The 12,325-nt window shown below is 38.6% G+C and overlaps 1 protein-coding gene across 1 annotated transcript; it reads right to left on the reverse strand.

Annotated features, from left to right (window-relative positions):
• Window positions 1-33: 33 nt before the first annotated feature.
• Window positions 34-12,252, reverse strand: LOC110065074 (TATA box-binding protein-associated factor RNA polymerase I subunit B-like). The gene is made up of 9 exons (XM_089286468.1): window positions 12,142-12,252; window positions 11,934-12,030; window positions 9,452-9,555; window positions 8,513-8,747; window positions 6,560-6,851; window positions 5,651-5,752; window positions 4,503-4,630; window positions 2,857-3,031; window positions 34-1,672 (listed from the first exon to the last, which is right to left on the reverse strand). The coding sequence occupies exons 1-9, from the start codon at window positions 12,226-12,228 to the stop codon at window positions 988-990; spliced, it is 1,905 nt and encodes a 634-aa protein (XP_089142594.1). The 5' UTR covers window positions 12,229-12,252; the 3' UTR covers window positions 34-987.
• Between the last annotated feature and the right edge of the window lie 73 nt (window positions 12,253-12,325).

Genomic DNA, 12,325 nt, shown 5'->3' on the forward strand with positions numbered 1-12,325 from the left:
AAAAGTATACAAGAATAAAGTGGAATAGATCGCTTTCTTTCATTGTTAGAGAATCCTTTATTTCCAAGGAGCTTTTCAGAAAGTCAGGCACAAAGACATGCAAATCTCTACAATGTATATACAGTAATTATAACATGTAGTATATTTTAACTGTGAATAGTTTCTGAATAAACTATCTATGTTTGAAAGAATGTGTGTTTATTATTACTTGATTTCTATGCGCTGTTGTACTACGGATTAGATTCTGCGTACATTAAATGTGTTATCAGAGGAGATAAGACAAACAAAACCGTGCTTTAACGTTTCGTGTGCGATAAATCGTTGTATGAGCGTCATTACAAAAAAGTCAAATCCAGGCATTAGATTGCCGGAAGACACTCCGGTTTTAAAAAGAACACTTGAAAAATTTAAGAACGCGCTCAGGCAGGCGTTTCGTAAAAGAAACACTTCTTGTGTTCTCTAATTCCCGTTGAGTTTACACTCTAATGACTGGCTTTTTTACTAACCGTAGGAAACGAACCACCAACCTTGCCCACGGCTAAAGAATGAGGCAAGGTTTAGGGGCTGCCAGTTCACTGTCAGGATTGCCACAGGTCAGAAAATGGTCAGGGAAAAAAATTCTTCAAGGTCAGGGAAAAGTCGGGAAAATTGAAATAATTTAACACGGCCGATTTAATATCATTGAAGGTTGGAAGAAACATTTGGGGTCACTGTAATCTCAATGATATTTTTACTTGATGAAGAAGGAAAATTTGTTGAAAACTTATCAGTCTTAATGAAAAAGTGGAAAGGACGGCTGTGAAATGAGGCTAGAAGCCGCTATTATATCTCACTGTTTGACATTTTGTGTGTATTTGGTCAGGGAAATTTTACTTTTATCAGGAAAAGTCAGGGAATTTTGAAAAATTGTGCGTGTAGCAACCAGGGACTGTTATCATCAAAAGACCCGGCTCTGTGAAAACCTGTTCTATATAAAGTAATTATATATTAGAAGACTCCTTTAAGACGGTGCCCCAAAAATAAAGCGTTCTCAAGCTTGTTGACTGTAGTTTGTAAGTCCATTGGATTCATCTCAATGCGATCCGCCAAAATGGTCAGCAACGTTTCATACGAGCTGTGAAATGAGTTCTGATCGGCACAATTCGCCGAGTACTTGATGTACCTCAAATCATTGTCCTTTCGGAGAGGATCTCCAAAGATCTTCTCTGTTTGAATTCCGCGAGAGTGTGTTCTGTCGAAACAGGGAGCTGGTCCATTATCAGCGTCAGCCACGTGCTCGCACGTGGCGGGGAAGCTTGTGACTTTGGGCGTGGCCGTGTTATTGAACTCCTCCTCTCGTTCACTGGTCATAAGACTCTTAAAGAGTTGCGCGTATTTTTCCTGGCTTTCCTCGTTTGTAATACGGTTTGCACGTAAGTTTTTATGCTGGCTTCCAGTGTAAACCCGGTCAGCGGGTTCCCACGAGCCAAAGATGTCCGATTTACAAAAGGCAGAATAAGCCGTGGGATCTTGAACAAGTCTAAACTGCTCGTCTGTCCAAGGCACGCCATTTTCGAACTTCTTAGCCTCGCAATGCTTCCAGCTTTTCAGCCAATCAGTGAACAGAGGAATGGTGTCATGAGAGGTCCTAGTGGGACCTGATTCTGTGGGCGTGGCCAATTTTTCTTGCTCCCTACGGGTTAGGATTTACAAAGTAAGAGCAAGATCACAATTCGGCGCGTTTCTCACTTACAACCAAATCAAAGAAAGTAAAAAGGAAAATGGCGCGAGAACTCGCAAGTTTTGGAATGTTGTCTTAAGGGTGATGTTTTAAGGGTGCACGTACCTCTTGTTGCTTAGTGACTAGCGCAATGAAAACCGTTCGCCGTAATCTGATTTGTCAGCGTCGCCGAAACTTGAAGCAATGTGTTAGGGTAAAATTACCCTTGTTACCCTTGTACAAGCCTCAAATAAAAAAAAAAGTGCTGAACTATTGAAAAATGGTTCTGTTATTCGCCTTCCTTAATACGTCCTTCGGATAAACGTTGCAAAAAAAATCCAAAAGAAAAACCCACTTTAATTCAAAAACGGTCCAAAAATCGTAACATCGGAGATTCAAAACCGATCAAACTAGTTTAAACCGAAACTGGTCTAACTGGAATATGACAAATCTGGTTAAAATCTGGTCAAACCGGTAAACCTAAACGAAGTCTAAAGTACTGCTTATCCGAAACTGGCGGACGGTTTGGTCGACAACTAACAGTTCTCTGAATTCCAATCAGATCTGAGCACAGAAATCAGTTAAGCTTGATTTCAATTTCTTTCCGACAAAGCATTAAATGTACTGGTTGATTGTTGAGTTTAGGGGCTGGTTTTTTTCACTATCGTATAAGGACAAGCATAAGCCGACATACACAGACACAGTAAGATTAGCACCTTTTGTTGGGAAAAGTTCCTCACAAAATGTGCTACTTAGCAGCACTACATATAGTTCTTATTGCAATCCATCAAATATTTTCGCCTGCGCGCGTTTGGTCTAAACGTGTCACGTGACTGAATATCCCCAAGCTAAAACTGGGGAGTGATATTCCCCAATTTTCAAAACTGCGCGTGTTGTGAAAAATATTTGAAGGATAATAAACGCTACTGAATAGACTCCACTTGGCGCGAAAATATCCTTGGATATTTGCCCTTGGACTTTATCTGTTCCTCGAAGCTCACAGTTTTCCTCCAGCTACCCTCGCGGAAAACTGTTCGTTTCTCGAAACAGGTAATGTCCGCGGACAAATATCCGAGAATATTTTCGCGCCAAACGAAGGCTATCGTTTATATATACTTGTGCTTATACGCTAGTAAAAACCAGCCTCAAGTTGTTACCTTTCGGTTCTATCGTCAAGTCCATAGTAGAGTTTTAAAGCAACCACAATGAAGGCCATGGCGCCAGCTTCAAAGTTAGGAATGGAAGACCACGACCGCTTGTCTGAAGTTGGATGGATTATCATGTGGATTTTAACCTTCTCTGTCAGTTTACGAACAACACCATGCAGAAAACCTGGTATTAAAAAGACAAAAGAAAATCATCAGCAATTGTTCAATATTCTGGGTGCTCGAAGTTGTTTCTCGCCCATTCCTCTGACGGCAAGGGGGCAGCTCATTATAAGGCATATAGGGTTATATCGGTGTTAGAATAGGTAGGGGGGTGAACACAATTTGAACAAACGTTGCGAGAAAATTTATCCGCGATCGCGACGTTTAGGGGACACAGCATAATTTTTGCACAATTTTCTTTCATCCCTCTTTCAATATGGCTATAAGCAACTTGTGACAAGAGAAAGTGTTTTAAATTTAAGATCGAGGGCGATGTAAGAATCGCAAACATAGGAACATGCAGTGTCCCAGCTAATACACTGTAGTTATCTATCAAGATGGCTAGTACTAGTTCTGGTAAAGTATCGGAAATTATCAAAATATTGCAACCTTATCTTGCAGCTACCAGCGAAATGTTTACATAGCTCCACTCCTGGGTCAAAGAAATCAACACCAAATCACGTCCACCCCCCCGCCCCCCCCACCCCTCATCACTACCACCAAGAGACTATGATCTAAGAGAACACAACCTCGAACCTCATCATAATCTTTTTCAATCTATTTTAAGTTTCGCGTCACGCTATCGAAGTTATTTTTAGTCTCGGTCCCATGATGTAAATCCGAAATTGAAAATCTAACGGATTAAGAGAAACAATCAGTTTGTTTTGAGCTACCGCACAGTTTGCATTCAGATCGGAAAGCATTTTCAAAACGCTGGGCAGGAAAATGATCTTATACGTGCTTCTCCGAAGTTAAAATAGAAGTCGTATCATTCCCCTGCATGAATGATTAACACAAAGCGCCAAGACTTGCATTCTAACTCGCTCGAAAGTCGTTTCTAGTAAAGTATTGAACGGAATGAAGCGAAAGGTTTCTCAAAGCGCAAAACAGCTTCAATATTTGTTTCCTGTTTGTAAGAACTTTCGCTCCAAAAATACCGGTGCAAATTTTTGCATATTTAAATTCGAAAGTGCCGTGCAATATTTACCAGAGTTTGGCGAAAAGAGCTGATTCTCCGACACTAAGCATTGCACCGTTTGGAACCAGAGAGGGCAGGAAAATTATCTTCTAGGTGCTTATCCGATGTTTACCTCGAAAAAGAGTCATTTTCTCCGCATTAAAGCGTCAAAGATCTCTTTTGAACGCTCGTTCAATGCGCCGGACAATTAAAATTTTCTTCTCCTTTCCTTACGAATTGCGCTCCGAAAATCCAGGTGCAAGTGTTTTTTTTTGATATTTGATCAACTATTGAACCACACCTTTGATGAAATTACGCCATATAAATTGACCAATCAGGTATCTTTCCTAAAACAGCCTCGCACTATGACCATGCGCTAAAATTAGATTGAAAAAGATTGTCACTGGAAGAGGCCCATGTATGGGGTACGTGTTCTCTTAGTTCACAGTCCCTTGCTACCCCATATTGCCGTTATTACCTGGGAGATGCAGATCTATGATAAAACGCGCAGTGTACGTGGACCACTTGGGTTCTGGAAATTGCGGAAGCTGCAGTAATCTGGAAATCTGCTTTGCCAGTGTAAGAATCTTTGATACAGGGGGTACACTGAAAAGAAAATTATTAGACCAAGTATAAGGGATGAACCACAATGATTCGATTTAGCGCTCTCCTTCCAATAAGGACCCCCTTTCGCTCCCCATTGAGTGTGGTCTTTTCTTTAATAAGCGTCCTTACGCTAATGCAACTGTTAGTGACCCCTTCTAATTAAATGCCCCTAATATTTCAATAAGCACCCTCTTCTACCAATAAGCATCCCTATAACAAAAGTGACATGCACGACACGTAGTAGACGAATGAATTGCGAAGTCTGCTTCTCATCAAAATCTAATATTGAAGGTTACCACTATCAGAGCCCCTATTGCTACAGTTCTTAAGTTAAAGTATCCGAGGTTGTTTTTCGTTTAAGTATTGTACATAACACATTCAGAAGAACAAGTTCAAAAAGAAATACGCATCCTCCCTTGAGCTACACAAGTAAATCAGCGAGCGAGGTGCTAAATACAACAACAACAACAACCAACCATTTTTTTTGCCAGATTTAGAAAAAAAGAGAAAAAAAAAACAGAATAAAAACAATTAAATAATGTAACAAAAAAAACTACTCACTACAGAATACTAAGAAAACTAAACAAGCTGAGAGGATAGCAAAAAAAGCTTAAACTAGGAATCAAAGAGAAGAAAAAAAGAAAAAAAAAACACACACACACACACATGAAACAAGATACAAACAAATAGTTGAGTGAATGATAAATAAAGGAGAATGGAAAGTAATTTAACCGTACCAGTTGATGATAAGACCAAATTTGTATGTAGTCTTGTTTAAATGTAATCATTACCGTAATTGAGAGGTATAGAAAAATGCGAAAAGGTGGAGAGAAAAACAAAACATGGGAGACAATCCAAATTTTGGGCTATGCAAACCCACGACTATAAGTGACTACTGGTGAATGTGTACAGGAATACGACAAAGTCTTAGCACTGAAAAGCCAGCTAGTTAATCTGATTCCAAGAACTGGAAACAAAACAAACTTTCATCTTTATCCGACCTATAATATAAATACTAACCTTAGGGGACACAAGCAACTGAAATCTCCACTTCCAAACTTCATGTGTTGAGGAATATGTCTGGTTGCCTGGAAGTATGGAAGCTGACCCTGTTTTGCCCACCTGGAATAAAAATACCCACATACTCACTGAGTGTGTTTGGATGGGCTGTACAAAGTGTTACAAATTACAGTGCATTGGTGCATTGGAAGGCAACATTCAAGCCTGTGTTGTATTCCTGGAAAACACTTTGCCAGTACTCAATGAGTAGAGTATTGCCAAGGGTTGGTTTTCACTAGCAATAGAGTCAAAGTCAGAGATGGAGTCATAATCAGAAGTACAGAGCGATACGATCTAGTAATATATACACGTAAAACACTTGAGACTGTGTTTTACCACATGTCCAAACACCAAGAAGAGAGTTGATTCTTGATAAACTTTGAGGTGTTTGGAAATGCGGTCAAACACTCGTTTGCAAGTAGAAATTAGATTGCTGGAGTCACAAGGAGACATCAAAGAGTAAACCAATAACAATGCTCGATTTCAGGCACCATGATTGGTTGGTATAACTGCCTTTTGTAAGACAACACCCTCTGGAACTGTAATTGTATCATTCTGTTGTTTTACAAAGTCAATATCAATATACAAGGTGTTACAGGGCTCAAAAAAAGTGAGGTGCGGTCATCTGGGACAAGTAGATTCTCCTTCAGGGCAAGTACCTTTTCATTCTCACTTGCCTGATGGGCAAGGGATCAGACAAGTCATCTGCCACCTAATCATTAGAAGAGCAATTTAAGTGTTACCCAGGACAAGCAATACTTGAGAGATACAGTGCTTGTCCTAAGGGCAAACTGGAATTCAAGTTGTTACCTACAATACCTGCAGCAAAGTTTGTCCTACATGTACAAACTACTGCGCTTGCACACCTACCTCAACAGGTCACTGACAAAAACTGGTTCATTTATCCAAAGTAAGCCAAGATAACAGAATGCCAGTGTGGTCTGAAGAGTTACGTGACCACTCTCAACCTTCGTTCCCTTGGGTTGATTTAATGTCAGTGAACCGACAAATTCATCTTCACTGCTATCTGAGCTGTCTTCACTCGCAGGAATGTCTTCAGTTGTTTTATGGTTTTTCTCAGAAAATGCAGTCCAGTCATCACCACGATTTATGTCATCAGCATCACTGTTATCTTTTGATGGAACATTCAAAGGGTCATCATCTGATAACAAAAAGCAGGACGGTTAAAAAACTGGTTAAAAACCTGAAGTACTTGGTCATTACACAAGCTACCTTGGTTTCTTAACTACTACTAATTGTACCTATAACAAAATTCTCGATCATGATTGGTTCTCTGCATGCCTACTTGTCACATAATTGGCAGGCAATCATGTGGGTGTCCAATTACAGGTATCCAATTTGAACTTTTTGTAATTAGACACCCATGTGATTTGCACTCCAATTACATGTATGAATGCCTTAATGGCTTCCTAAGCAATGTTTCCTAAAATTTTCAAAACTTATGAAAAGTGCCATCAGGCATTCCTGTTTAAAGAAGTTCTCAAAAGACAGTTTTAATTCCGAACTTTGTTATAGATGTTATGGTTTAAATTTATTTTCGTTTAAATTTTTAAATTTTTAAATTTTTCAAACTGATTCATATTTTTCAAACTTGGTTGAAATTTTCAAACCAGTTTAATTTTCAAACAAGCACTTAATTGGAATGATGAGCTTATCACTTAATTGGAATGGTGATGCTTTTGTGGTCAAGTGGTAATGACAGTGGGAAGCAGATCTAGAGGTCGGCGGTTCAAATCCCCGTGAATATGAGATAAAAAGAAAAAAAAGGTAAGACCTGCTGTTAATTAGTATTCACGCTTAATGGGGATTTGGGGGGGGGAGGGGGTAGGGTAGCTGGGAGATACAATAAATCGGGAGGAACCCAGTGAGAATAGGATAGAGGAGGATACAGTGTAGAAGTAAAGAGATATTTTCCCTTTTTAGATGGTTGATAAATAAACTGGTTTGAAAATTTCTATCTGGTTTGCAAAAATATTCAACCCAGTCTGAAAAATTTATACTAGTTTCAAAAATTTAAACTAAAAAAAAATTAAACCACAACATATATACGGTTAATTAGTAATTGGACATCATGTCATACAATTCAGGGAGTACTATTGTGCTCATAATTTCAAATTGGCCTCGCACTTCGCACCTGTCCGATTTTGAAATTGCAATTACTCCTTAATGCAGTATACTCCACTTGATCCAATTACTACTACTGACAATGTGTTACATGAAGAAATCAATATGTTACACGCAGAAATGCAGAAACATTTAACATGAATACAAGTTATAAAACTAGAACATCTAGAGGGTGATTTTTTTTTTGTCCTTCCCACACTCTCACACCCCATGCCCCACCCCCCTCTTACCTAAAATGTTTTGAGAACTTTTGCATTTGCCAACGCACCCATCTGTGATTATGGTGCTAAATCTTCAGTGAGCTACAAGCAAATGGTAGCTGCACATTTCCAGGTACTATTTTAGGCAATTGTAATTCTTGAGGGCCCATTAACTGATCTTTTTGAGCTGTTGCTAAGGAAAATTTATTCTCATATAACCTCATCATTTTTACTTAGTTCAGAGTTATTTCATGTTTTAACCTTTTCAGGGTCAGTGACACTAGTGATGATGCCATCAGACCACGCCCATGGTCATGTGACTAATACAGAAAAAATGCAAAGGCTCCCAGGCAAATTACTTTATCAGGATTTTTTTCATTGAATTAATATTTTAAGCTGTTATCAGATAACCTGCCATTCACATGCATGGATGACTCACTAAATATTATAAGGTATGATCATAAAAACGTGATAATACCTTCATAAAATTCCTCATCACTGAAATGTGAGCATAGTTCTAGTTCATCATCGTTTTCATCATCATCATCCACCTTATTTTTTTTACCACTCTTCTTTCTTTTATTTACGCCCAACAGCTCGGCATCACGACAGTAGAAAATAGATCCTTTAGTCGGCAGAGTACCTTCACGAGAACCTGTAAAGGCAGTGCCTGTCACCTGTAAGTACTTGTACCACAGCTTGAAAACAACATCCTAAAGACACAAATAGTTTTGAAAGAGCACATTATGAGCAAGCATATAGGTCTAGTGAGAAAATTCCATAACAGGCTAAGTGGTCCCAGATACCACCACAGCTAATCCCACTTTCTGAGACATGAAGCAACTAAGTCAGAGTATTTCTACTCCCCCCTGGATGGGATGCAAGTCTTCCATCACAGGGTTAACTGTACTCACTGGATAGAAACAGTTTTCAACTGAGTGTCATGAAACCAATCAAAGTAACTACTCTGGCCAATCGCAAAGGACACAGACAACCCCACAAACCAATGAAAACATGGAGCAAATACATGTATACATGTACATGTTGCTGGCAGCAAGCTTGGGAAAACATATGGGAGTGAGTCACCATTGGTCTTGGTTTAACTTCTGACTGAATGAGAAGTTAGCCCGAGTTTTCTAAGTGCCAACTCGATCAGTAAGGGTAGTAAATCAAAAACAAAGCAAGTGTAAATTATTACTCTATACTGAAGCAAAATCAACTCCATCACTCCTAGATTAAAGAGAGATAATGTACAATTAAAAGAGTGTTGTTCAAAAACAACACAATAAACTTGGCCAGAGACTTTTCCGTTCAGAATCTGATACGCTAACATTTAACAATGAACCTATCATTACATTTGTATCCTTAAAGCACAACCCACACTGCAAAATGTGGTAGCCACTGAAGAATGAGATACCTTCAACGCTGGGTCAACTCCAAGGTTGATGAGATATTCGACTTGAGCTTTGATGATAAACTGAAATGCTTCATACATAAACCATGGCTTGCCTTTGTCTCCAACTGTTAAATTTGCATTGAGAAAATAAAACTGTTCTCAACCATGTAAAAATCTAATTTATCAGTTACAGTCGAACCTCGATTATCCATACCTCGATTATCTGGATTTCTTGATTATCCGGACTTTTTTCTAGTCCCAATTTTGTCATGAATATTTATTAGTCATGATCAAGATCCATAGCAAAATTCTTTTTACAACTAAAGCATTCAAAAGTGCAGTCAAAAGTGAGTTTGTTTCACTTTTAAAGAGCAAAAGCAGCACTCACACGCATCATAACTAATGGAAAATACTTGAATGAGTTCTGATTGGCTCAGGGTGAAGTGGTTCAAGATATACAGTGGACCATATAGTTTTCCACACGATTTGTTAAAGTGTTTTTTCATGATTAAATGTTGCTTTATTTAAACAGTTCTTCATTAATATTCATATTTTTTATTATCCCGACCCTTGATTATCTGGACTACACTGTATTTTGTCTAGTCCCAATGAGTCTGGATAATCGAAGTTTGACTGTAGTTATCTAAATATTGAATTAATTATCAAAATATTCAATAAACTATCTCATTAACTTATTGTAAATTAATTATATAATTTAGGTCTTGAATAGTATTACAGTGAAACCTTCATTAAGTGGACACCCTTGGTACCCTCACTAGTGTCCACTTAATACAGGGTGTCCGCTCTAAAAAGTGTTGTGCAATAATAGTTAATTATTAACTTAATTGTAACACAGTGTAACCAAGTGTAAGATCAAAGACTACATGTAGCATAGTACAATGTCCAGTCAATCAATGCATCAATCTGAAATTATCACTTAGCTTTAGAACAACATTGCTGAACATTGTTAAAGGAGTCTCAGCTGAGCCTTTAGAAGGAGTAGAAAGCCTTGAAGTGTCCGCTTATTGCAGGTTTTGTGCAACAAAATGGCTTAATATTGGTGTCTTTGTGTGCTGAACAGAGGTGCCCACTGAATGCAGATTTATTTTAGGATAAATGTGGGAAGAAAATTTTGGGACTTCAGCTGGTGTCCACTTAATAGAGGGTGTCCCCTTAACGACGGTGCCTACTAAATATAGACAAGGTTTTTACGCCAGGTTAGGACCACATGAAGAAGCAGATCTTTGCAAGGGCTATTGGAATCAACAAAGAAAAATTGGGGTAGCCACGCATTTTTTTGAGATAATTAGCCTTGAATCTCAATAAAAATGCTGACATCAGCATTTTTCTGAAAAAAGAAGAAATAAATATTCCTCACAGATTTCCTTAGAATTTGCCTTTACATAAAGAAAAGCAAACACATTTATAAAGATCTTAAAACTAAATGACAAATGGTAACATAAAAACCATTTTTGGTATGTTTTTAATAACAAAATTGTTGCAACAGCACTTTTAGCATCTCTAACAGCCTTCCTCTGGTTCAGCTAACTACAGTCTAAATACCTTTTACTCACAACCAGAAACTAATCACGTGTTGAATAGGCTTGCCACTTCCATTTCATAACATAAAATGTAGGGGTAACAACCTGCTTTTTAAAGTCATTGATCTTTTTTGAAAAGTACTTTTACAGTGCCCGTTACATTTTTTCCTGTTACCTTCCCAGTAAGTAAAACATTTGCGTATCTCGCACTTGTTTTGCGCGCGCACTGTGCCATATGCAGGTACATATTTACAAGTGGATTTCAGTATAATTTTCAAAAGATAACAGCCATTTTTTCAGCTGGAAGACGTTCACAGTTAGTGGTTAGCAATATGCTGCTATTCTGGTGTTCCTGGTTTAAGTACAGGTTCATTAAACTTGATTTGGTCACAGTTGGAAAATTTGGCTTTCATTTTAGTTGTGTACTTGGTTGCGTAGTTGATTGTGTCATTGTCAACCCAGCGCGTGCGTGACACTTAAACCATGCCTTGGGTGATGTGCAGAACGTGTGCGCACTAACAAAAGTAGGCACTGTCTGTAATATGGGGTCCGCTTAATACAGGTTTCACTGTAATGCAATCAATAACTTATTCTTGCCATACATACTTCATACATTTGAAATGAAATTCAGGACATTTGCCACATTTGAAATTAGTTATACCATAATATGGCTTAATTAAAAGTACCCGCACAAAGTTTCCTGTTGGCCAGCTTTTGTTATCGACTGCTTCACCTTTCTCTTATTGTCTATCTACCAAACTGACATTAACCAGGGTGTTAACTACTATTATTTCCGAGCAGTGCCTGCACTATTACATTATAATTACATTGGGGTTTCGATGTGAGTTGGGTTTAAAGTTTGCTGGGGATTGTTGGTTCAACTGCACTGGCATTAAACTTTCCATTTATAGTTTTCCAAGAAATTTGGTTTACACCAATGAACCAAAGTTTCAGTAACTTACAGAATTGTTTCGGTGGTCCTCGTTTTCTCTGTTGTGCTACCTGCAAACGGACATTCACCTCTACATCCTCTGCAGCGACTTGTTCATCTCTGACGTCCTAAAATCAGACACCAAACAAAAACAAGTACCGTATGCAAAGATTGACCCATGGGCCTCTGAAAATTGGAAAAAAACCGAGACCTCAATAGCGGTTAACACGATGACTTACCTGGGACTGTGTTCCGCAGCTCTGACAATAATAAAGTCCGTCTGTACAATCAAAACTTTCTCCTTCACACAACACACAGACAGGCATGTTTCAGATTTGCCACCGCTCCACCAGGTCTTCATGTATGCCCAATGAAACATCTCCTCCGTCACAGTCCCGCGCGGTTAAAAATGAACTTTGAACC

This window comes from Orbicella faveolata, unplaced genomic scaffold (genome assembly GCF_042242905.1).
Source record: "Orbicella faveolata isolate gen_17 unplaced genomic scaffold, um_ofav_v1 contig_1, whole genome shotgun sequence".
NCBI lineage: Eukaryota > Metazoa > Cnidaria > Anthozoa > Scleractinia > Merulinidae > Orbicella > Orbicella faveolata.